Source organism: Armigeres subalbatus, chromosome 3 (assembly GCF_024139115.2).
Source record: "Armigeres subalbatus isolate Guangzhou_Male chromosome 3, GZ_Asu_2, whole genome shotgun sequence".
In the NCBI taxonomy this organism is placed as follows: Eukaryota; Metazoa; Arthropoda; class Insecta; order Diptera; family Culicidae; genus Armigeres; species Armigeres subalbatus.
The window spans coordinates 428671501-428698954 of record NC_085141.1 but is presented as its reverse complement, the minus strand read 5'-3'; the positions used below and the strand labels follow the sequence as shown (position 1 = coordinate 428698954).

At 41.5% G+C, this 27454-nt stretch overlaps 1 protein-coding gene across 1 annotated transcript in view; it reads right to left on the bottom strand.

Annotated features, from left to right (window-relative positions):
• LOC134224472 (uncharacterized) overlaps positions 1 to 26587 on the bottom strand; it is a 31431-nt gene extending 4844 nt beyond the window's left edge. Inside the window, exon 1 of the mRNA XM_062703830.1 lies at positions 25856 to 26587. Within this exon, the coding sequence (XP_062559814.1) occupies positions 25856 to 26074 (219 nt within the window). The 5' untranslated portion in view covers positions 26075 to 26587. The remainder of the gene's footprint in view (positions 1 to 25855) is intronic.
• Between the last annotated feature and the right edge of the window lie 867 nt (positions 26588 to 27454).

Here is a 27454-nt window from a genome sequence, read left to right as displayed (position 1 = left end):
AGGCCGTCTTCAGTGTCTCGTATTTGACTCGACTTACCGTTGAGGTCGAAATACGTATCTGTCAAGATACAATTAAGTGGTGGAATTCAATGGGATTGTATAAACTCGTCTTATGACAGGCCTTGATCACTATTGAATATAATCACGATCGGTCATTGCGTTCAAAAGTTATGAAGAAAAGGGCGATGAGCCATATACGGTTGATTGGTTGTTTGCCTTACAGCGTTGTAGGCAATTATTTATGATGTGTATCACACTAAGGCAAAACCAAGGGATTGAATCGAGAAAGGCATCGTCGCCGCAAGGTGGATTAATCTGGGTTTTTCTTCTGTCTTCCTTCTTCTTTCTTCGTTTTTCATTTTTCATTCTTCCTTCTTCCTGCTTCTTTGTTCCTACTTCCTTATTCCTTATTGCTTCTTTCTTGTTCCTTGTTCCTTCTTCGTTCTTCCGTCTTCCTTCTTCCTTCTTCCTTCTGCCTTCTTCCTACTTCCTTCTTAATTTTTCATCTTCTTTCTTCTTTCTTCCTTTATTATTTTTCCTTCTTTCTAAGAGATGAGCTAGCCTAGGGCTGAAAACCTCTTTAATAAAGACAAAAAAATCCTTCTTCCTTCTTCCTTATTCCTTCTTCCTTCTTCCAACTTCCTACTTCCTCCTTCTTTCTTCTTCCTTATTCCTTCTTCCATCTTCCTTCTTCCTTCTTCCTGTTCCCTGTTTCCTGCTTTCTTCTTCCTGTTTCCTGCTTCCACCTTCCTTCTTTCCTTCTTTTTTATTTTTTGTTCTTCTTTTCTTTTCCTTCCTCTTTAATAAAGACACAAAAATCCTTCTTCCTTTTTCCTTATTCCTTCTTCCTTCTCCCAACTCCCTACTTCCTTCTTCCTTCCTCCTTCCTCCTTCTTCCTTATTTCTTCTTCTTTCTTCTTGTTCCCTGTTTCCAGCTTCCATCTTCCTTCTTTCCTTCTTTTTTATTTCTTTTTCTTTTCCTTTTTTCTTCTTCTTTCTTGTTTTTTTCTTTCTCACTTCAAAGGTAACGTATTTCAACTATTCGGCCAAATGGCATTTTTCCTCCAATGAATTTTAGTTATGTTTTTCAAAATTTCGATGTTCTTTTACTCGATACCAACTCATGGAATCAAATGATGCCATATTAAAAACATTTTGTTGGGTTTACTCTGTGATGGTCTCTCCAAAGAGCTTCCCAAGTATTTTCTATTCCATATCTCGATATTTCCTTGAGTCAATGTCCAACAAACATTGGTGATGGGTAAAGCGCTTGTATGACCAAAATTAGTTTTCTTCGGCTAAAAAACTAACTTATTCTGCTGAAATTGTTTGTTGGGTGGTTCCTTCAATATCAATAAATGGAGATTTCACTGTATTACGGATTCATTAAAATTCCTTAGATTCTTTAAATCTCTCCAAAGAAAACCCTTAGTAAGGAAGCCCAATATCGATGATCCATCCTGTGTATGTGCCACAACCAGTTATAACCAGTAAATTTGGCCGAGAGGGGGACTTAGGGCTGACAATTTGGACTGACAATAGGGCTGACAATTTAGTACATCTGGTTTTATAAGGCCCGGGTCTATGCCGGAATCGCCCATTCGGGCAAACTGAACTCGAATATCGTCAAACTCAGTGGCGCCGGGAGTGGGTGGGACAGGTAGGACATGTCCTACGCATGAATTTTCCTGGGTGGGACAGTCAAAGCATTGTCCTACCCATGATTGTGGTAAGAACATATGAAGTTATTGGATGGCAAGAATTTGTGTGTTAGTAGAAGATGATTTTAAAGTTAATCAGAATCCAAACAATAATCATAGATATTTTTGGGATCCTAAAGCAATAGACTACTGATTGTTGATGTTACCGACCAATCGGAACAAATTTAATTAAACCCACGTTATGGAAGTCAAGTGGCAATAGATAGTTAGCTTTGATGGATAGGAGCTTTGTAACGATGTAATCAAATTTAAAATTTTCCGTGCAATATCCCTTGCTACGTCCGCGATAGTAATGAGTACGTCTCACATCTTAAAAACAAATTATAACCTATATATCTACGAGAGTGGCAACCTTGCCTTTAATGACAGTTCCGGTAATAAGGAAGAGAAGGAGGAGAGAAGAGAGAGAGAGAAGAGAAGAAGGAGAGAGTGAGGAAAGAAGAAAACGGGAGAAGCTGACTGAAGGAAAACGAAAAGAAGGCAGAAAGTGTCTGATCCTCGACGGTCACGGTGTTCGATCCGAATGATATAAAAAAAGAAAAGAGAAGTGGTTGACAAGTTTGTAAGCTAAAAGAAGACTCGCTTCGAGGCAAACGGGCAGCGAAGGAGTGTGATTGCCAGAATCCTCGGCGAACCGGGAGAGTATTCCGGTGAAGAGAAAACCGGTTGTTGAAAGGGACGGTCCTCGAGAAAGCCGGGCACTACCGCGTGAGAGTTTCCATTCGGCGGGATTGGCCAGTTGGCGAAGAAGGCGGAACTCGACAAAGCCGGGAAGAAAAGCGTAGTAGTGTCCCTTCGGTGGAGATTGCCAGTCGGGGAACATTACGGAATTTCCAAACGCCGGCCAGGAACCGTTGTGGAGCGGATGTCATCAGTCACCATTCTCTAAAAACCGTCATTGGGAAGGTCGGCGAGCTCAGTACCGGTGGTCAGTGAGTAACGCTATCGCTGAATCACACGCCACGAAGGTACGGTACGTTTTAACGGTGAGGGCGACGGTGAGGTCCGAGGGCATGCCCCGCTTGCCGCCGCTCAACATCCTATGAGTCACCACCCCGTCTGCGGGCACTGAGACGTCGATCAAGGTTCAACAAGCTCCGAAAACCAACATCCCTCCGCAATCGACAGCAGAACACCCTGTTATGAACCACCAAGGAACTCGGAACAGCCGATCGTCATCCATGATCCAGAGGGACTACCCGAAGTCCGACTGCCCACGACGGAGTGCTTCAAGTTGCTATTGTGGATCAGATGTGTGAAGCAGACCGTTGGGCAAGTAATCAATTTGTTCCTCTCCTTCTCTCTCAATATGCACGTAGGGACGTCAAAGGCAGTATCATTGTTTAGGACTTCAGGCACTTTAAAATCCCTAAAGCGCTCAAAGAAATCTAGGTTTTACAGAGGTGAAGGAGAAGTTGTTGAAATCTGCAGATGCAATTAATTAAATATTTTAGTAGTGGATTATTAAAAGCTCACGGAAAAAGTCTTCTTCAAACCCCAAAAGGCCTATTGAAATCTGAGGAACCAGAAACATGCCGAAGACCGCTCTTAAAGGGTTCTGAGCTCCGAAAACTGATTGACAATCATGCGATTTTTTGGTAGTTTGCTTTGAATAGCTAAATCCTGGAGGTGATACGAAATCCTAGCAGTTAGAAATAATTGATTTTTTTTTCAAAATTCTGTGACCGGTGACTTCTTCTAGAAGCTTCTAAATATATTCGATAATCGATTATGGAAAAGCAATATTTCTCCTAAAATTTGAGGAAATTTTATCGAATTATACAAATATTCAGGCCGCAAGAACTTTTCAAGTTCTGATTATTTTTAGAATTGATTATATTGCAAGCATAACTTTTCCATTTTGAAATAGATTTCATGTGAACATGGTACAGTTATGCTTTCAGTTTCAATATAGATAAAATTTGCATCAATTTATCAATACCAGAACTGTTGCCCAAATCGGAGACATGATTAGTGGTCTAGCGGCTATCCTTTCTGCCTAAGAACGGGAGATCATGGGTTCCTATTCAGTATGCCTTAGTTCTTTCTGTGTTTCACGTTCTATACCAAAACGATTCCTACCGTTACAGCTTTCACACTAACAGTTCCAAAATCTCCCGTGGCACCGATGGGAGGACGTAGACACAGACAAACAGAAGTAACAGCTTGAACATTTTTCTAAAAAATCCATCGTCCAACTCCTCTACCACCATCTTGCTAGCATGTTATACGAAACAATGTTTCGTATAACATTGTCACCAGAAGGCGCTGGAGTGAAACGTCAAATTAGAAGGATTACGACGCTAGCGCCTCTAGTTGTGAAATGCGCAATCAATCAAATTCAAATGGATCGTTGAAGTCATGGTCGATGGCAATTTCTCTAGTGTTACGTCTGTTTGTCTGTGATGTAGAGTTCTCTGCTTCTTTATTAAGTATAGGTTTCCCAACAAACCATTCTTTTCCCTCCAGCATTCACAAGAACGAGGCCAGGACAGATATCGACTGTTAAAGAGTGCCCTGCTTCCAGTGATCAGTCCAAAATTATTATTTGTGTTAACGGATGTAAGTGACACAATAGTCTTGTAAAGCCTGCGAATCGCTTAATGCTATTGTTTATTCCAGAACTGTTGCTCAAATCGGCATTTCCTATTTGTCCTACCCACGACTCGGAACATGGATGCGCCTCTGGCTCAAACTGCTATCGTCGATAAAATAATCCAAAAATCTCCGGATGAATTGAACCGTACATTATTGGAACAAGAAAACTTGCCATTGTACACTTGTATCAAAATTGTTAACGCTCACCAGTCCATTAACATCAAGCGGCTGAGAGGCATTCAAAACCAAAGCAAGGATAAGATTTTAATCGTTTACCAGCTCATAAATCGAGTACACCATATTACAAGAACTCAGGAATCCCTACTTTCAAAGAACGATGCGGTTGTTTCCGGCACTTGACATTCTAAAAGTGCCCTGCGGCTGATAAAAAGTGTCATACCTGCGGAATTTCTGGACATTTCCAGTCGATGTGCCGAATGCCCAACAAAACCGTAAGAAAATAATTCCTTTTATACTCTTATACCTATTAACATTAAATAGCTAAGCATTCTATTATTTTTTTCTCTTCAATTCTTAAATAACTCACAGTCTCTTAAGCGTAAACTTTCGTCTCAACGGTATAGCTTCGAGCATAAGACATTCAAGCACGTAAGAAACGGCCCTTGAAAAAGAGGACGTTGAAGATTTTTCAGTTTATAAAGTCTACAGTGAAAATTATGAGCTTCTTAAATGTCTTAAATGGTTGGCGGAAACAACATTGAAATGCTGATTGACTCAGGTTCTACGTACAACCTGATAGATGATAAAACATGAGATCTAATGAAGCTTAACGGGCCCACGGACGCAGCCCTTTGGAATTACTGACGGTATTCGATGCAGATATAGAAGTGCCTTACGAAAACGATGTTGTTTCTACCAGATCCACTTTTTATATCATACGCGTCGCTTTGTTAGGTAAAAATACGGAGTGAGAACTTGGATTGTTACGGATTGCCAAGTTCTTTCAAATCCGGTATTGATCAAATGAAGGAAACGAAACTTTTCCCGAAAATCACAGATATCCAACTAGTTCTTCCCATTCATAGAAGTGTTACCACTGTATTTCAGCCACTACGACACTGCCCGGTTCCATTACTGGATCAGGTTAAAATGCAAGCTAGACGAGCTTTTGAGCATGGGGATCATTGAACGTGTTTTAAAGCCATCATCTTGGGTATTCCCTTTGGTCCCTATTTTTAAGGACAATGGGGATGTGCTACTTTGTATCGACACATGCCGTGCAAATTAAGCGATTTAGCGTCTAAATCACCCACTGCAAATCTTTGAAAACATTCTTTCAAAATTTAACGGGGCCAGATCCTTCACAACAACTTTGGATATTGAACAAGCTTTCCACCAAGTCTAGTTGGCGGAAGAGAGTCATGAGATAACAACGTTTGTCACCAATTGAGGTCTATATCGGTCTTGGAGCAGTACTGATCCAGCACAAAAACAATAGACCCCGCGTTATGCATCAAAAAGTCTATCAGAAACTGAGCTACAATATCCACCAATTGAGAAGGAAGCACTGGGAATAGTCTGGGCTGTTGAGAGGTTCAGGGATTACCTTCTGGGAATGTCTTTCACTCTCAAGGCAGATCACAGTCCACTTGAAGTTTTGTTCACATCAAATTCGCGCCCAACAGCTCGCATAGAAAGGTGAGTGTTGCGCTTTTAGACATTCAAATTTATTGTTGTCTATAAAAGAGGTTCAACCAATATCGCTAATCCACTCACCCGAATGGCATCACACCAAATATACTCTATTACCAATATGGTCCACTTTGGCTGATTTGAAAAGACAGCGCAGTAGCGCCGCGGTGTCACAAAAGGCAAGCAATGTAGTGAAGAGACATTCCGAGGGGTGCTTAAACGTATGATTCAGTATGCAGTATAACATTTCGAAATAATATGGTAGAAATCCAGGTAGAAATCATACCATGACCCTATTTTGATATTTGAGTTTAAAAATATTTTTTTTTAAATGTAATTCAAATTTACAAAAATTGTAAAATTTGTGTATTTTTTGCAATTATCGCACCCCTTGGCTATCGTTTTCAAACGTTAGATACCTTTTGCGACGCCAAATGGTGTGAATGTGTTGTCTCTTGCCTTATATATGGGGCTTCACGAAGTGGACTATATTGTTAATATACTATATTTGACTACATGTTCACGATGAATAGAAAGAAGAATCGGAAGTCTACATTCGTCGAATTGTCGCATCGACTTTAGCTACGCTTGTGAACGATTCTGCCGAAGATAATTTTGACGAACATACGAAGATTCAAGAGACGGCCGCAATCGATATTTCAGAAGACGTCGATCAGAAATACTGAAAGTGTACTCAGCATTGCGAAATGAATTATCATTTGTAAACGGGCTTGTACTGCGAAGATCAAAACTTCAAACGTGATTCCATCAGCTTCACGGGGCAGCATGCTGGTTCTAGCCCACGAGGGGCACTCAGGACAGACAGGAATAAACCGGTGATAAAGAGATTTCTGCTGGTGACCCAAAATGGATATCGAAGCTATGAAGACATCCGACAGTTGCGAAGGATGCCGAATAATGCAGACGGCTGATCCTCAAGAGCCTATGCAAAGACGACCGCTCCAGGAAAAACAATGCCTAGACATAGCCATCGATTTTTGAGCCCTTTACCGACCGGGGTGCACGTATAGATGGTAGTTTACTATTTTAGCAGGTATTTGTGCTTGGAGATCATGACTGCTATTACGGCGAAAGAAACCATAAAACGGTTGGTTAAAATATTCAGCACTTAGGGTGTACCACGTTCAATTCCGTTTGACAATGCCAAGCAATTCGTGTCAACGGAATTCGAAGAATTTTGTTGTTCAGAAGCGAATTCATCTGAATCACACTTCACCCTGTGGCCTCAAGCAAACGGTGAAGTAGAGAGGCAGAATCGGAATGTACAATAATACTGCACATACACCAACAGAAAAGACTCGAAGTGAGCTTCTACAGAATCAGAAACTGAGGTACAACGTTTCCAGATCCAGAAGATCTAAGTTCAGCCGTTGTACCATTAGTCTATGCAGACAGAGATGCCGTTCAAAATGGAAAGGAAAGGAAGGAGAAGATGCGAAAGGCGAAGAGCAGTAATATCGGTACAGGAGACCTAGTTCTTGAAGAACTGAAGAACTTACATACACCCCACGAACAAACTCTCGGCTAGTTTCTTATCTGAGAATTTCTTACTAGACGAGCGACAGGGATCAAAAGTACGGGTCCTTTTGAAGAATAGTGGGAAATGCTATGGGCAAAACGTGGCTCACCTAAAGAAGGTTTCCACTCCTACTCAGAAGGAAGAGCCTAGTGAAACACCTGAAAACCTTAAACCATCTGTAGCTGAACTTCGCTGTTCTAAGCGTATGCGTATATTAACAGCCCTGTACAAGGCTTAGGTAAGGATACTCAATTTAAACCGATGACACAGACATTCAAGGTAAGATACATCCTATATTAAATAGTCATTGAAACAACTTATAATCAAGGATAGTAATTGTCGCTGAAAAATGCAAAAAAACAAGCGACAAAAGAGAATAGCGATAACTCTTTGTCCTCATCTGCAGAAGATAAAGACATTGTTGCGCTCTAGTTTATTAGCAACAAACATGGAGAGGTAATTGTTGTGAACTTTTCAAACTGCGATAACTTGTATATTTCAGAAGTAAAACACAAATCATGACAACAGATGGTTAAGTTTATGTCTAAACTATGATAACTGATATTTATTTAAACAAAAACATCATCGAAAACCGATTACTTCTCCAAACGCACGGCAAGCGATCATTGTCCTATTCTGTTGCAGTTTGAGACAAACGCTTATTGCGAGTTGAGTTTGTCCCAACATTTACAAGAGAGGACAATGTTGTTGTCATTGGCAATGTTGTTATTTTACATTCCTTGCTTATAATACATGTAATATTCTCATGTAAAGAAAGGGGGATGTGGGGATCTATATACTATATAGAAGATCATTGGGAATGAGAGTTGTTGTAGTGTTAGTTGGCTCATCCGTGACCGCTGGTCCAACACAGAGAAGAACAAAGAATAACACTGATATACGTTATAATACCCTCACCAGAGCTTAAATACTTTCGTCCGAGTATTAACTTGTAAGGTCAAAGCTCATTTTTATTGTGTGAGAAGTAGATTAAGGATAAAACGCTCAAAATGCTGAGCATTACTGCTGTAATACAATCGAGTACATTTTCCATAAAAAAATGTTTTAAAAATGAAAAAAAAATGTTTCTATGAAGACAAATCCAGTGATACTATTTTTCTATATGATCGGGATTCTGCCAATTCGCACCGAGTGCCATAAAAAATTACTATTTTTGCCTTTCTCGTATACTAAGTATACGTAAAGGCTATATGATCGCTCTAAAACAAACTTTTTATAGAAGGCCCGGAGACCTATAGTGCTATTTACCAATCGACTCAGTTCGACGAATTGAGATGATGTCTGTGTGTTTTTTTTCTTCTTAAACAATGGAGGGGATCCTGCTCAACAGACATCCTGGGTTGACCAGGAAGTGCTGGGTTAGGGCCACCTCAATGAGGGAGGCAGGACTGCATCCCCGATCCGCTAAACCGTTTCCATTGCCACCAAGCCCATCGTCCCTTCGGTACAACCAGAAAGTAATGCTTCAAAGGGGGGCCAGTGCATAACGCACCCTCGAGGTTAGCTGCGTGTCCTTGCATCATCGAACATCGTTACTCGCTTTTTTAGAAGAACACCATGGTATCGTGCCAGCGTATTACCGGCTATCCATGTGGCCTTACCATGCTCTATGCCCTCGGAAGGTGGGAAGGGTCGACTTCACTCCTGCTTCCCTCTGCACGACTGGTATCAAGAATGATGATGCCGCGTGCACCCCAAATTGACCTCTCTGCGATAGGGCCTATTCGCCAACACACAGAGGGACTTGCCGACGCGGTGCCTATGCCTGCCCCAGCCTTGACGAGGCCCCTTTTCCGTCCTCGGGCTCGGAACCCGCCCGGTTGACCGACGCCGTGAAAGCCATGTTATTTTTCGCACGGGCACTTGTTCGATAAAAGGATCGAGTTCGACCACAGGGCACCGGTATGACCCATGAAGCCGACTCCGAACCCTTGGACCACCTCTTATTTGCGCCTGAACTAGCCATGATGTCTGTGTGTATGTGTGTTTGTGTGTATATGTGTGTGTGTCTGTGCGCACCCACCCAAAAAAAATGTCACTCATTTTTCAGGTACTTATCCTTAACCGATTTACTCGCAACAAGTTGCATTCGACGCAGGATACTCTGCCATTGTTTTCTATTGAAAATTGGTCAGATCGGACTATGGGCTCGGAAGTTATGGCCAAAATACCACTTTTCTATAGAAAAATTGAGTAAAAAATGTCACTCATTTTTCAGGCACATATCCTTAGTCGATTTACTCGCAACAAATTGCATTCGACGCAAGATACTCTACCATTGCTTCCTATTGAAAATTGGGCAGATCGGACTATGGGCTCAAGAGTAATGGCCAAAATACTATTTTTATAATGCACGAGAAAGGCACCATTACCGCTAGGTGGATTAATCAGGGTTTTTCATTTGAAGCAGCGTTTACAGCAGGTTTGTTTGATCACAAATCGTATCGGATATACCTCAACCCCCACAAATGCACATATAAATTGATATAGAATGCTTTACGACTACGAACAAAATATCACAAGTCAGTCAAAAAGCCGGTCTACATTTCGTCAAAAGTTTCAGACACTTCCTGGACATCAATTAGACAACATCTGCTATTATTCTATTTTTTTATCGGAAACAAGTTGTAACAATTTTACCGACATTTCAATAAACATGTGCAAACAATATCGCACAACACGATACAACAGAAGTCCGTTATCTATTTTATATCAGTTGGTGCGCCTGGACTATAAATATTGTTACAAGTGTGCATGACGTCATGGCTGCGTACATGCCGCGCACCGGTCGGCATTATACGCTACGGTTCAATGAAATCAAACCCCACCGCACATCTCGCTCTCTAGATAGTGAAAAAATAACTCGATAACGGGGCATCAAGGTGAAAAACAATGCACTTCCACCAGTGCCTAGACAACAAGTAGCAGCTGTGTTTACCGATTTTCACTTTTAGAAGTGAAATTTATTGATAGGCACCGTAAAATGAGGCGAAAAACAGAACACTGAAAGTTTATCCATTTCTGGATCATAAGCAATAAAATTTGAACATACAAAATGGTCAAACTTATTAGTACATTATTGGTAATGTTGTAATGACCTTTGTATTGATGTCGAGATATTAAAAAAAATAAATTGTGAATCAAAACTACTAAAGCCGGCATCGACTTAAGGAAAGATATCCAAATGCAGTACATCAATGTCTTTAAATAACCCAAAAATATGAATTTTAAATATTTTTCAAGATATATTTTACGGTGCAATGTTTCGTTACTATTCGCCCTCTATCACGGTACTGGCGGTGGCAGATAATCGACACTTTATCGCGCCAATGGATTTTACTCTCCATCGTCCGATAGGGTCACTGCCAGCTGATGGCCAATCCATTTTCTAAAGTCACGTAATGATTAGCGTGGATGCAACACTTTGTTCGTTGCTACCACTCTCATCGCTGAAGTGAGCTGATGATAAAATGCTCAGTTAGTTATTTAGATATGGGGAAAATATTTGTTCTACAACTAGATCTACTTGTTGGAGTGATAGCAAATATAAATGATTCATTATTTCAACTATGTCCGTTATGGCTTTAGTAAAACAGGTACGTGTGGAATTTAGGAACGTGCTGATCTGCGATTATTCATATTCTATTGGCAGTAGGTTCAAGTTCTACACATATGACCGCTATGAATGAATTTTACTCCGTTAGAGTATTAGCTGCAAATTTGCAAACATCAATCCGGATTGAATAACGAATGTGAGCTTGAATTCCGGCCTGGTCTTCCGCTAAGCGAGTTACATACTGCATATATTGTTCAAACAGGTATCAGTTTTTTCATAGTTTTGACGAAATTCATATTTTGGACACTTGAAAACTCACTGACATATTATAATCAATCATCCTGTTATTTAATATTGTGCTATATCAATCAAATGAACCTTCGCAGCTATCACTTAATGCTTTTTTCTTTTAATTTCGGGTTTGTTTGTGTCGTTTTTGTTGGTAGAATATTAACAGATCATGACAATGTTTGTTTTCATTTTGAATCGGATATTTATCAGTACCATTATCGGGAGTGACAATGGGTCGCTGTTTCAACTACTTAGAATGCTTGTAGTACAGATTTAATGTATCTGAGGACAAGAAAGCTAAACCTTTTTGAGCGATTATCTTTTCTGACCTCCAGAGTGTCGGTGAGAACGGTGACCAACTGAGGCGCTTTAGGGCCCCCTTAGCCCAGCTGGTAGACGCGCAGTCACAATACAAGATCATGCTGAGGGTGGCTAGGTTCGATTCCCAAAGGCAATTTACGGGTTGAAAATCATTTTGACTTCAATGGGCATAAAAGTATCATCGTGTTAGTCATATGATATTCGAATAAAAAAAAATAACTTGGCATGGAAATTTCGTAGTTAATAACTGTGGAAGTGGCTAATGAACGCTACGAGGTAGCAATGCCCCAGTGGGGGATGTAATGTCAACAGGAAAGAAGAAGACGGATTAGATGTTTTATTAATCCTCCTAGATTTTTGTATGGAAATTACTATAGAATTCGCCACTTAAGTAAAAGACCGTTCAGTGTTGCGACCCTCCAGCTATTCGAATGTATTCGACCCGATGACTTTTTATAATATTGTCTAAGCTGGAGGACAGTTGTTGCGGCGATGCGATCTTGCTTTTGTAAGCAAAGTTATAAAATCAAAAATTATTCTTTATTATTCTTTTACGTGTTGAATAAAATTTACAAGTAATGAGCAACGTTGCGGAACGGTTTTCCTCAAAAGTGACTTTTTATTGGCAGTCAAATGTTGCATGGAGAAGAAGAAACATAAAAGATTATATTCGATATGATGTAAAACTGTTGCAACAATTGCAGTTAAAAGGCATTGCAGGTAAATGACTTACAGTTATCGAACGTCTGCTGTATTACACTTTATACACAGTATAAGAAATTTCCGACCCCGCACTGCTAGCCGTTTTTAATTAAATTGCTTCTAGAATTTTTAAAAATACTTTCAAAATTTTCTTCGTATGCTTCCCCGTAAATATTTTTTTGAATATCATCTTTATGCTTCTTTTTCATGTAACGTTAGTTCGCCAATAATAATTTTCATACAAACTTGAAACTGCGTGTGCTCATTCTAGTTATATCAAAATTAGCTAAAAATTTAGGAGGATTAATATAACAGCAAATGTCATCGTTTAAGCAGAGAGGAGAGAAAAAGTCAAAATTTTAATCACTCTAGTGAAGATCCATAAAGTACGTCACGCAAAAATTGATGATTTTCAACCCCCCCCCTCCCCCCTTTGTCACGCTTTATGTAACAAACCTATAACATTTTTGTATGGATCGTCACGCTGCTCTGAACCCTTCCTCCCCCCTAGAGGCGTGACGTACTTAATGCATGGCCCCCTAATGTACAATTTAAACTAAAAAAAATGTGTATTGTTCTGATTTGTATAGATGTTCTAAGTCGCCCAAGAACTCCAAGGAACACAGGCGTTTGCTTCTGCGTAACTGGTTGATTTTGAAGGATTTTTTGGATTGGTTCAGACTCTTAACCCTCAACACAAGTAAAGGTAATACAATGTAAAGCTTCATGAAAGCTACACAAATTCCATGTAGTAAAGCCTTTTTTTTCAGTAGGGTGGGAATCTGCATCCAGACACCGGTGGGCTACCGGCGAACGGGGTTTAGCTATTGCCGACCCGCTAAAACCACCCTGTTCACAGACCCTGAGTCTCCCCGGAACAGACTTTTCGGCATTACTTCTGGGAGGGGTCCGTGCTACTACGCACGCCCACATACTAGCTACCCACTAGCTTCAAATCACAACTAGCTACCCACTAGTTCCTCTACCTCATAACTAGCTACCCACTAGTTCCACTACTACTTAACCAACTACCCGCTGGTACCTCACCCTCGAGACTAGCTACCCACTAGTCTGCGCTATCCGACTGCTGCTCGGCGCGCCAATTGCGCTGCAAGATGCTGGCAATCTGAGTGGTAGCGGCCGAGACTGCGTTCCACTTATCAACCTCTTGACACATCCTCTGGATAAGATTATCCGGAGTAGTGTCCCTCCCGCACACCTCTAGCATTCCGCTTCTAACATCGACGAAACGAGGACATACGAATAGTACATGCTCGGCAGTTTCGTCGACCCTGGGCAGTCCGGGCAGACGGGAGAGTCCGTATTCCCAAACCTATGTAGGTATCACCTAAAGCAGCCATGGCCTGACAGGAACTGTGTCAGATGGAAGTGAACTTCCCCATGTCTCCTATTAACCCATCTTGATACGCTAGGTATCATCCGATGGGTCCACCTACCCTTAGAAGAGTTATCCCAGTCCCGTTGCCACTTGATAGTCGAAGTGACTCTAATGGCTTTACGGGCTCCTCTGGTTCCGCGCATGTCGAAACTCTCCTCGTCTTCCCGTATGACTAGTCCAATGGGTAACATACACGCAATCACACAAGCGGCATCCCGTGATACCGTGCGGTAGGCACTTATCACTCTGAGACACGCTAGCCTGTGTACACTCTCCAGCTTCTGCAGGTTATGCTCGACGCTAAGCGCCGAGGCCCAAGCTGGACCGCCGTATCTGAGGATAGATACTGCAACCCCAGCTAATAACCTGCGTCTGCTGGAGCGCACTCCCGAGCTATTGGACATCATCCTGGATAATGCCGCAATAGCTGTCGAAGCTCTCCTGCAGGCGTAATCTACGTGACTACCGAAGTTCAGTCTATCGTCGATCAGCACCCCGAGGAGCTTCACCTCCCGCTTGGAAATGATCTCACAGTCGCCCACGCGAACCACTGCCTCCTGTACCGACTTACGGTTGTTAACAACAACCAACTCTGTTTTGTGATGAGCTAGCCCCAGCTGCCATGAGCTCATCCATTCCTCTACTATAGCGATCGCGTGGGCCGCCGTAAGTTCCACTTCCTCAATCGACTCTCCGTAAACCTCCAGCTTTATGTCGTCGGCGAAGCCAACGATCCTAACACCTGGGGGGAACTTCAGTCTTAAAACACTATCGTACATAGTGTTCCATAGCACCGGGCCCAGGATAGATCCCTGAGGGACTCCAGCGGTGATAGAAGCACTACCCTCCCCTTCATCGGTCTCGTATAAGAGTACGCGATTCTGGAAATAGCTTTCCAAAATGTTGTACAGGCCCACCGGAATGCCCAACCGGAGTAACGAGAGCGCGATGGCATCCCAGCTTGCGCTGTTGAATGCGTTCTTGACGTCGAGCGTCACTATCGCACAGAATCGAGTTCCCCTCCGCTTGCGTTGTATCGCTACTTCCGCAGTTTTCACAACCGAGTTGATAGCATCCACCGTGGACCTACCCTTACGAAACCCAAACTGATTGCTTGACAGGCCGTTCGTACCTTCGGTGTACGGGGTAAGCCTGTTGAGGATAATCCTCTCAAGCAACTTGTGGTGTCCAGTAGGCAGATTGGTCTGTACGCCGATGGGTCACCTGGTGGTTTCCCGGGCTTCGGCAACAGCACCAGCTTCTGTCTCTTCCACCTATCGGGGAAACTGCGCTCGTCCAGGCGCGTTCTGCGGTGCTGGAGGTGGCCAAGAGCTTGTGGCATGGGACGGGAAGAGAACCTCGATAATGCGATTCAACCTTTCCGGCGACCGTTCGGGAGGCGCCAACCCCCCTCTGGTCTTCGCCATTACTATCCTGTAGGCATCGCCCCAAGGATTAGCATTGGCGTTCAGGCATAGGTTGTCAAAACACTTCCTCTTACTGCTACTGATGGCTTTGTTAAGGGCCAACTTCGCAGCTTTGAACGTCAAGCGGCGTTCATCCCTCAACTGCTCAGAGCGAGCTCTCTGCATCCTTCGCCTAGCCCTAAGGCAGGTTGACCGAAGGTCTGCGATTGCTGCACTCCACCAGTATGCTGGAGGTCTACCGTTCCTCGGTGGTGCCCTCCTCTGCATACTGGCATCGCATGCACATGTAGTAAAGCCTTTAAGGTGTGCAAGTGTACTGCACCTCATTTAATTATTCATTATGTACATGGACATCTGTATTAAAATCACCATTTTTATTTCTTCAAGATAATTTTAAATATACTAAATAACTTTGAACATCTTCTGGATATTCCAGATTAGATTTATTTTTATGTCGGTTACTTAAGTTTAGTGAGCTTATCAAAGTCAATTTTACTCTCTTGATCCTTTCCAGGTAAGCTCGACTTTTTTTCAAGTGCTTGTGTTGGTCCTTAGGGGCCGTACACTAATTACGTAAGCAATTTTTCTGGGTTTTTGAAGCCCCCCCCCCATGTAAGATTTTTTCCATATAAATCAATTTTTATTTATATGGAGCGTAAGAAAATGGTCGACCCCCTCCCCCATAAGTGCTTACGTAATTAGTGTACGATCCCTTAGCTGCTTCTCCAACCAACATTCCAAGTGATGCTGATGAATAAATAATAATTATAATAACTAGGATTATATCCTCAGCATAGGCAAGGATTTTAGGGACCGTAGCAGGAATTTTACACCAATCATACAGCTCCAAATATAACCGGTAGGTTTCTGTGCAATAACTGTCCAACTATTCAAGGTTAATTGACTCTTGGTAGCATATTCTTCTTCTTCTTCTTATTGGCATTACATCCCCACAGTGGGACAGAGCCGCCTCGCAGCTTAGTGTTCATTAAGCACTTCCACAGTTATTAACTGCGAGGTTTCTAAGCCAAGTTACCATTTTGGCATTCGTATATCATGAGGCTAACTCGATGGTACTTTTATGCCCAGGGAAGTCGAGACAATTTCCAATCCGAAAAGACCATAACCGGGAATCGAACCCAGCCACCCTCAGCATGGTCTTGCTTTGTAGCAGCTTACCGCACGGCTAAGGAGGGCCCCTTGGTAGCATATAGCAATAATAACGATCCAGAACCGATGTGTTAGCTCTTCGTTGACATTTAATGCTTTACTTAACAGATATGAATTCGAAAACGCTCATCGACATATGTTTCCAGTTGTACTTGATCCTGCTCCACCTTACCATGGCTGATCGACCCTCGCAGCAGTTTTCTTTTCACCGCAGTTTGCCGTGTATTATAAGAATACCCATATTCAATGCTTCAAAATTATTGACCTTTTTTCGAAATAGTCATCGGAATCGCAGATTAGCAGCCATAAGCAGCTGGATTTAATTATGCCTTCTGGGAAAAGATTTTTTTTTCATCGGGTTTTATTTGGATGTTTTACCACCTATTTTTCCGCATGTTAACCGGTCCTCGAAAGTCCATTAAACAAGCTTCCAAAAACTTTTTAAAGAGTTGTAAAATAGTGACTGTAACCGAAGATATTGACAGTTGAACAATGCATCTACATCTAAAAACTGTCTGGACATCAACATCTGTCAAAGACATCACCTGCTTCCGACGAACGCAGAAGGGTAAACGATTCTCGTCCTTATGCGGGATTCTACGCATAAGACTTCTGCGTAGACAAAATTGACAAACTAGATTCTGGATGTGCTTAGAACTCATTTTTTAGTCATTTTTAGTTTATTTGAAATTGTGAATAATATTTTCACCATAAAAATGTTTCTACTGCACAAGAATGGAGCTTTCTCCGATTAGTGGATTTATGTTTTATAAATTATAACATTATCTTTTCTCTGTGATTCACATGTCTCACATCTTTTTCATCGGAATGAAGGTTTGAATCGATGGTTCTACGAATTATATAGCTCATGATCAATATATTATTATAGGTTACGATTGTTTGCACTCTATACGGATTTTAATTAACAGATAACGAATTTCGTTTCCTTTGTGGGGGAAACCAGTTTTACCCAACTTGTACCGCAGATAGGGTTACCAATTACAGCAACTTTTTTCGCTTCGTGAGATCTGAATTAATCTGCTATATTTTTTCTCGATTTTTTACTGTTTGCAACAATTATTAGGATTACACTCATCTGAATTTCTGAGATTATATTTGAGTATTTTGTCCAATCCATGACTAGTTTTTTTCGATTTGAGAAAAAAGCGCTGGAGGTTAGTGATATATGACGATTATTGTAGCATATATTGGTAGGTGTCCTGTCCACACATAAATATATAAGACACCCTTTAACTTGTAGTCTGAGTTCATTTCGATTTTCATGAGCTTGTTGAATGAAAACTAATTTATCTACATTTTAACATAACTTGCTTGAGCTCAATCGAATCTCCAGTAAGCCAAGCAATGAATTTTAAACTGGTCATTTTAGAACCCGGCAATCTTTCAAATCTCTTATACTACAAATCATTTAACGTAATAGCAGCGTAGAGAAGTAGGCAGCATATCTGAGTTGTTAAACCAATTTGTCATTAAAATTATTAAAATTAAGGTTGAAATATTTCCCATGTAGGTGGTTTACAACGCAAATTTTATTACACCCGTCTGTTATCGCCGACAGCCCATAACTTCGTAAAATGTACGTTGATATCTTTTTTAAATCGATTTACTTTGCATGATTCATTACACGGCTGATAAGTTATCGGCAAATCGCTATCGGCGTCATAATTCATCAAACCTTGTTGAATGGAATTCACACGCCAATTGTGAAGCGTGGAGCCACCAAAGTGGGTGGATGTCACCGAGCGACATTCGATACCCTACCGTTTAATTTGACAAAACCGCTACTTCACCCACTATCCTAGACTCCGTATTGATACTGTTAGCGAATGGTTTGCTTGGGGCTCAATTAGAGCACTGACTGATCAAAATTCGTCCCAACCGTTCCAATTTGTTTGCAAATTCATTCAACTCGCGTATCTTCCATACCGTGAGCTTTTACTGCGATCATCGTCATTCTGTATGGCACTGCTATGCTGGCTGGGAGCTCGACGATCGCTCTGGCACCTGCATAAGCAGAACTGCTTACATCCGTAAAACTATGGGGAGGGCAGATAAAAGAACAACGTAAGCAAGGGGCGAGAAAATTCCCACCGCAAACAGCGAAGCAGTTTCGCGCATCTAATGATGACATTGGGCTTATGATAATGAAAATAAAAAACCAGACCCGGCGATTAGGTGCCTGCTACTCTCTTGTTTTTGTTTGCGTTCACGAGCCTGTGGTTTGCTAATAAGCGGTTGCTGCTGATGTATAGGTATCTGACTGGAAGAGGATGAAACCAAACGCAACTCTTTGGGCCCATAATGTCGATCTCAACAATATGGATACCTTTCATTGGTCCTGGGTAAAAACCGCAAACCAAAACTTTTTGAGGCTGATTTTTTTACGAGGTCTGTCGGTTAGCTTCACTGGTGTGTTTTTGATCAGTTTTAGTTCAGCTTAGCAGGACTCGAGTACAAGGATGCACCCTCGTAATGATTATATCTTAGTCAGGAACTTTTCAATTTGTCTTTTTTTCGCCCAAGGTTTCATATACACCCATATTCTTGGTTACGTTCGAATGTTCATTCAAACGAAAGCGCATTCTCGTTTACGCCAGCAATGATACGTAAATGATTCTAACAAGTTGAAATCGTTCGTTGAAACTTCCTGAAGTCAGAATGGCGAAAGGCATCTAAGGTTCTCAAAATTAAACACCTTCAGCGAAAAAATATTTGGTAGGCGTGGTAGCGGACACCTTCCTACATAGCCGGTACCAAACAGTTTTTTATGAAAAGTTTCTAATTTTGAGAAAAACCGCGTTAGATGTCTTTCGCCATACAAATTTTTGGTAGTTAGCTCATGCTGGCTATTTTGCGCATATACTATAGTGCCTGGATGTGACAGCGGCGGGTAGAAAATCAGCCATTTCCAATAATCCATTGAGAGCGATTTCTGCAAACCCTGGTTAGCTCCATGCAAAAGCGCCTTCCAAACGAGCAGGAGACATGTCAAACGTAGCATATGGCGGTACACTTCTTATAGGACTCTACAAATTATAGCAAGCCATGAAAACAAGTCTATCGCACTTTTATACAAGTTGGATACAAAAACTGATTCGGATAGGCGGCCCTCAACGAGGGGGTTTGATAAAACGCTTTGTTCTCGCTCGTTTTGTGTTGGGGACCATGGCCTTGCTTTGTAGCCGCGCGTTCTACCGCTAGGCTAAGGAGGGCCCTGTTACCTCCAATGCATTTTTCAAATCATTAGCTTTCACATAATGTACATATTCACATATGAGTTTTCAGAACATTGAAAATTACACTTTGATTGACAAAACTAATATTAACGTTAGTTACACTTTGAACCGTTTGTTTGAGAAACTGCATATGTAACATTTTTGGCCAAAATGAGATTTTTATATATTCTGAATCCTCGTCCAAAAATACGTATTGTGGCAAAAAATACGAAAAAAAATTTTTGTTCAGGAATGTATGAATTTTTTTCGTTTGTTTGAGAAACTACATAAGTCCACGTACTTTGAAGAGCAATTGTGGAGTACTGCTTGCACTTTTTGCACTGGAAGTGTCCCAGGGTGTTGAGTTTTGCCAAAAACTATTGATCTGTATCGAAGAAATCGAAAGATTCGGTGCAAATTTGATCAAAAACAGTTTTTTGTTGTTTTCTCGAAATAGTGTAAAATGGACCTATGCAGTTTCTCAAACAAATGATTCCTTTGTTTTCTACTAAACGTTATTAAATTGTACTTTTGATATTTAATTATAGAAGGCTTTTGTTACACCATGTATGAAATAACATTATTTCGGCTTTGAATGTTGCAATATCTTTGGCAAGTTTAATTTTCAAGAACAGTTTCATGTCATCTGCATAAATTAAGACTTTCCATTTATTAAAAACGAAGGAGAGATTATTCACAAATAAAATGAAAAGTATTGGTCCTAAACAGGGCCGGATTTAGGGGGAGGGCCGTGGCCCCAGGCCCCCACAAATCTTATGTAACAAAACCAACCGTTTTTGTAAATTTTGGGGCCCCCACAAGCTGTCGGCCCCGGGGCCCCCTTCCGGCCAAATCCGGCCCTAATCCTAAATAAGAAACTTGCGGAACTCCAGAGGAGGCTTGGATAGAATCTGATGTTTTTCCTTTGAATCTTACTATTTGAACACGACCGGTTAAATACAAGTCAAGCCATTGTAGAAGTTTTGGTTAAATCCCCATTTTCTGCAATTTGAACAGAAGCATGGGTGTATCAACGCGATAAAATGCTTTGCTGAAATCTGTGTACAATGCTTTTACATAATGAGATTCCATTGCTTCCAAAGAATAATCAACGAATTCTGTTAGATTTGTGTTAGATTTTTCATTAACAATTGCTTCGAACAATTTTGGTATGCATGATATAAAGGCAATACCGCGGTAGCTACGACGTTGGATTTTGTACACTCAACCCTCTTTTTAAGTCACTTATTGGGGAGACGTAAACCGAATATGACGTAAAAAGAATTTTTGCTTGAATTTCTAGTATTTCACTTGATTTATTTATCGTTGGATACATTCACTTGCGTCTTACATGAGGTATTTTAAGATTTCTCCAAATCCAGGCATATGAGATGTTATAAGATCTAAGAGGAGTTTGAATCAAATGAATCCACCGAATCAACCAAGGCTTCCACGATGTTCCCAGCCGCGGTGTCAACCCAATTTTGTCTTCTGAGTATTAGTCTTTCACTTACGTCTTAAATACAGGCATATGAGATATTGTAAGATTTCCAAATTGTCTTGGAGTTTAAATCAAATGGTCTATCGAATCAACCAAGGATTCCATGGTGTCCCAAGCCGCGGTGTCCTCCAATTATTTGTTTTTCACTTACGTGATTCCATCGAATCCATCATCACTTGCGTTTCAAATCCAGGCATATGAGATTTTTTAAGATCTCTAAATTGTCCCGGTGTTTGAATCAAATGGTCCGAATCAACCAAGGCTTCCATGATGTCCCCATCCGCGGTGTCAACCCAATTTTGTCTTCTGAGTATTAGTCTTTCACTTGCGTCTCAAATTTTAGCATGTAAGATGTTGTAAGATCTCCAAATTGTCCTGGAGTTTGAATCCTTACAACATCTCATACGCTCTGATTTAAGACGCAAGTGAAAGACAGATACTCGGAGAACATAATTGGGTTGATACCGCAGCTGGGGACATCATGGAAGCCTTGGTTGATTCGGAAGACCATTTGATTCAAACTCGCAAATGAAAGACAGATACTCGGAGTACGTAATTGGGTTGCTACCGCGGCCGTTGACATAATAGAAGCCTTGGTTGTTTCGGTAGACCATTTGATTCAAGCTCCAAGACGATTTGGAAATCTTGCAACATCTCATATGCCTGAATTTGAGACGCAAATGAAAGACAAATATTCGGAGGACATAATTGTGTTGATACTGCGGCTGGGGACATCATTAAAGCCTTGGTTGATTCGGCAGACCATTTGATTCAAACTCCAGGACAATTTAGAGATCTTAAAACAACTCATATGCCGACGATCTGAAAGCCTTGATAAGGCCTACGGAGAGCGCCCAACACACGATGTAAAGATTGTCATCGGGGATGCAAATGCGCAGATCGGAAGAGAAAGTTTCTTCCGCCCTGTCATTGGTACGGAAAGCCTTCATTCCACTACCAACGATAATGGTCTGCGACTTGTAACCTTTGTTGCTGCTAGAGGGATGCCAATAAGCAGTACCTATTTGCACGTAAGAATATCCGTAAACACACCTGACAACATCTGACTGGAGACACTTGCTCACAGATAGACCACGTGCTGGTCGACGGACGACATTTCTCGGATGATATAAATGTAAGGTCCTTCAGAGGTCCGAACATCGAATCGGATCTTGTAGTTGCAAAAATTCTGGCGCGACTTTCCAGCGTCACGAATTCACGAAACAACAGAACGATGCGCTTCAATATCCAACGCTTGTCAGTTGAAGGAGTTGCTGAACAGTACTACCAGAAGCTGGACGAGCGGATAGGAGATGCCACCGGATCAACAGATTGTGGGAAAATATCCACGAAGCTGTGACTACAACAGCGCAGGAAGTGTTAGGCACTGCACAGCGACGCCAACGAAATGGTTGGTTTGATGAGGAGTGCTAGCGAGTGACGGACGAGAAAAATGTTGCTAGGAGTCGAATGCTAGTGGCTCGTACCCGTTTTAACAGAGAGCGGTACAGTGTAGCAAGGGCAGAAAAGAAACGAATCCACCGCAGAAAAAAAGGCAACACGAAGAGAGTGTGATAGCTGAAGCGCAGGAGAACATGAATAAGCGGAGGTTTTACGCAACTGTCAAAGGCACGCGGCATAAGACTGGGCCAGTGCCCGCCATGTGAAATGACCGAGAGCGGAATTTGTTGACAGACAAAACTATGGTGGCAGCCAGGTGGAAGGAGCACTTCGAAGATTTGTTGAACGGTGAAAATGAAGGTGTATTAAGGAGCAGGAGGGGCATAGTCGGCGACGGTCAAGCTGTGGATCTACCAACGCTGGGGGTTAAGAAGGCTCTAAACGAGCTGAAAAACAGTAAAGCTGCTGGAAAGGGCGAGATCCCGGTCGATCTTCTCAAACACGGAAGTGAGCAGCTGCATAATTCATTCCACCACAATATCCAGAAAACATGGGAGGATGAAGAACTGCCTGCCAGCTGGTTGAATGGCCTCATATGCCCAATCTATAAGAAAGGGCACATACTAGAGTGTCCTCTGAACTCGGCGTACAAAATCCTGTCGCGTATCCTGTTTAACAGATTGAGACCGCTTGAGGAGTTCTTCGCGAATACCAGTCAGGTTTTCGTGAAAGCCGATCAACAATGGATCAGATCTTTAGCCTGCGGTGATCCTTGATAAATTCCGGGAGTACAACTTGCAGACTCACCATCTGTTCATTGATTTCAAAGCAGCGTACGATTCAGTGAAGAGAAATGAGCTGTGGCAGATAATGTCCGAACATGGTTCTCCGACGAAACTGATTAGACTGATTCGTGCAACGCTGGATGGCTCGAAATCAAGTATTCGGATTACGGAAGAAGTGTCAACCTCGTTTGTGACCATAGACGGATTGAGGCAGGGTGGCAGGGTTTCGAATTTATTGTTCAACATTGCACTCGAAGGCGCTATTAGGAGATCTAACGTGCAGAGGAACGGCACTATCATCACACGGTCGCATATGCTCCTGGGCTTTGCGGACGACATCGACCTTCTTGGAATCGATCGCAGAGCAGTAGTGAAGGCTTTTGTCCCACTGGAGAGAGAGAGACGGCGAGGATAGGCCTAAACATTAACTCTACCAAGACAAAGTACATGGTGACAGGTAGAGATAGGGGAAGACCTAGTGGTGTTGGTGCAGAGGTGTTAGTGCTTGATAGGGATTTGTTTGAAGTTGTTGAAGAATTTGTTTACCTTGGAACGCTTGTGACATGTGACAATGACGTTTCCCGTGAAGTGAAAAGACGTATTGCTGCTGCGAATAGGGCCTTTTACGGATTACGTAACCAGCTTAGGTCTCGCAACATGCAGACGGAAACGAAATTTGCTCTATACAAAACTCTGATTCTACCAGTGGCCCTTTATGGACATGAAGCATGGACATTAAAAGAGGCGGACCGGAGAGCTTTCGGGGTTTTCGAGCGAAAAGTGCTGCGTACAATACTCGGAGGGAAACTAGAAAATGGTGTGTGGTGCAGACGCATGAATCATGAGCTGTATCAAGTGTACAAAGAAGAAAATATTGTGAATCGTATAAAATACGGCAGACTTCAGTGGGCTGGTCACTTAGTGCGAATGTCGGAAGAAAGAATAGCGAAAACAATATTCAACAGAAAACCAGATAAAGGCCGGCGAATCGTGGAAGGCCACGAACACGTTGGCTGCACGCGGTGGAATCGGACCTGGGGACCCTGAACATTCGGGGAAACTGGAGGAACATCGCCCAAGACCGACGATTATGGAGCTTTACAATACGCCAGGCATATGTGTATCGACGCTGTAGCCAACCAGGTATCCAGGTATCAGAAGTGGATAATCTTTGAGTATTACTAATCAAACCGAGTTCGTAACAATCAACCATGCAATGCCATCCAACCCTCTGCGTGTTTCAAATGAATAACTGGAATTTGGATAACGTCCTCTCAAACCCTAAATATAAGAACTTCGCGAGATCTATCATCGACATGACGTATCCGCAAATCAGTATTCGTGAATGATCGGCCTAGTCTACTAGTCTAGATTGATTTTGTAATATGCAGTTTTGAAAACGATGAATAAATTTTGAGGATGTTTTAACTTTGTATTCGTGGCATTCCTGTACTATCTAGTAAATCACTGGGTCCACGATAAAGCGTACTGGTTCATTTGTATGTTTTGTCTACAAAGTTTTTTTTTTCTGTAGCTGATAGTTCGTTAATACCAGAGGGTTGCTTGATTTCCTGGTGGCTTATCTTTCCCTTGATTCTCATCAGATCAAGAGCCAGGTTTGCACTTCTTATCTAAAATATACAATTTCGGTCCCTGCACTATGCCTTGCGTAAGTGGTTTGACTTCTCGTAGGATTTTAACGTGTCATTGGTGTTGGTGCCATCCGGGCGTGATTTCGATCCACAGCAACGTAAATTTATAATCTGTTAGACCTGGGTGTATTTTGACCTTTCTTCCCCTATTTAGTTTATAGCATGAAAATAATCCAGCAAACATCAACATTAACAATATCAGTACCAATTAACGAGTCACTTCTTCATTTTTGCACAACTCTTCGATTCAACTGCGACATAGCCCTTCTTCGACAATTTCTTAACATTTAATTCCATTGATCCATTAATGAGAGTGCAGTTGATAAGAAATCATCGCTGTTATTACTAGTCTTGTGATCGGAAACGGTTCTAGAAGGAGACATAGGTAATGAGGTGTTCTTTTTATCAAATTGATAAAGCTATTCATTAGTTGGACAATTTGTTGAGACAGTCTCATATTGTAATATTGTAATCTTCATCTCGGATATAAAGCTCGAGAAATGCCATTAATCTCCTATGTTATCATTAGGTGTAATAAAACTTACTGGTTTTCAATTAGTTTCATTGTTAAATAAATTAAGCAGCTTTCTAAACTATCATTTGTCTTGGTTTTTATTTCACAGGTGCAGGTTTTGATAACTACACTCCAGAGCCTGAGTATCTATCAAAAATCCATTAAGTTAATTGTAGGTTGGCCAAATAATCGTATTGTGGAGGCTTGACTGTATTATTATATTTTAATTTTTGTGTATGATAATATTGTTGAATAAAATATTATCGAAATAAAACTTCTCAAATTGCTGCTCTCCCATATAAAATTTCTAGTGATCCAACATACAGTTATGAGAGTCTATCGCGTCATAATCCATTGCCGTACTTACGCCAGATTTCTTGATAAATGATGGAGTGCTTTTATCTTTAGTTTTAGTCGGCTTCAGCGTAATTCCATTGCGGATATCAACCATCAGCATGTTTTTGTCGGGAGTGCTTCCATCTGCGCTGTTCAGGCGCGGTAATGGTGACGTTGATGCAGAGCTTGGCGGTGGCGGCGGAGGTGGTGCCGGGGTTCCACAATTCTCCCCTGAACTAAGAATCGTCATCGCGTACTTTTCTACCGACACTGTGGTTCCACGACAGATGCGATCAATCACGACCTACCGACTACAAATCCGACCACGTACTAAGTCCGAAGACTTTGTTCACGCTAACGGTGAACGTTTTTTATCTTATCGCAGTTTATCTCGCAAAATTCCTTCGGGATTGTTTATTAACTTATTGCAAGTGTTTATCACAAGCGCTTTATCCACACCAACTAAGTGAGAAAAAAAAACACCAGCAATAAATGACTTGCATTCGGTTTTGGGCACGATCTAAAACTAAGTCACAAACTGAAGCACGTGTGCGCTCTGGATCACGCCGATAGTCGAACTGCTTACTGCGCGCGACGCGACGTTAACTCAAACGATGTACACTGAACCAACCAATTGCTGGACGCAACGTGAACTCTAGGAGTGACTCAGCTCAGTCAACTATTTTTTTGGGCAATCTTCCGGCACACTGCCGAGGCTCGTTGTTCCTTCCAGTGACTCACGATAGCGACTAAGTGATGAACTTGCACCAAAGTAGTAGACCTGTTTGCCCTCCGCATCGGACGTGATCCATTGGCGTAAGTAAGGAAAGGGTTTAACCCTGGTGCTCCGGAAATAGAAAATTAATGAAATATTTTATTTAAGAATAAAGTTAAAGATCTGAAACAGGTGGATGCAAAACATGAGAGATATGACTGGAGACGTCCAGCAAGATAAGGTTTCAAATAGTCAATCGTAATCAAAAGAATAAAATGAATGAAAGCATGTAACGGTTTATTTTTGTTCGTATGGTTTGCAAATATTAATTTTTATTTAGTGGAAAGCTCCAGACACAGACGCCGAATTACTGATGCTTCATGCCAACGATTCTATCGAAGTGCCCGAATAGGTCTTATTCTAATCCAAATCGAGCTACAGCAATGAAACAAATGAAGCGATTGAATCGAGTGAATCGAATGGAACAAATGAAAATTTAAGAAGTCATGAATTTTGAATATCAATTAATAATACGTATTTATTTTGTTATTTATATTTCGCCCCATTCATCAGTCATCACAAAAGTAACCTCAGGGTTAGGACATAATTTTTGTATCGGCCTTAAAGAATAATTATTAATAAAATGAATTAAATAAACTTTTGGGTATATCATGATTTTATATCATTTAAATATTGTTCACTCAAATTGGCTTTTCTTGCCAAAAAATCAAGAAGTAAGACATAGATTAACAGCAAAAAATATGTGTAACAGTTTTATGTTTATGCACACGAATGCGAAACACCTGGCTACTCGCATGAACCGACCGCAAAAAACAATAAACGCGAATCGGATAAGAGGCGTCGGTCGTTTGCTGCTGCAATGGGACGAGCCGCTAGTACATGAGTATGACCGTT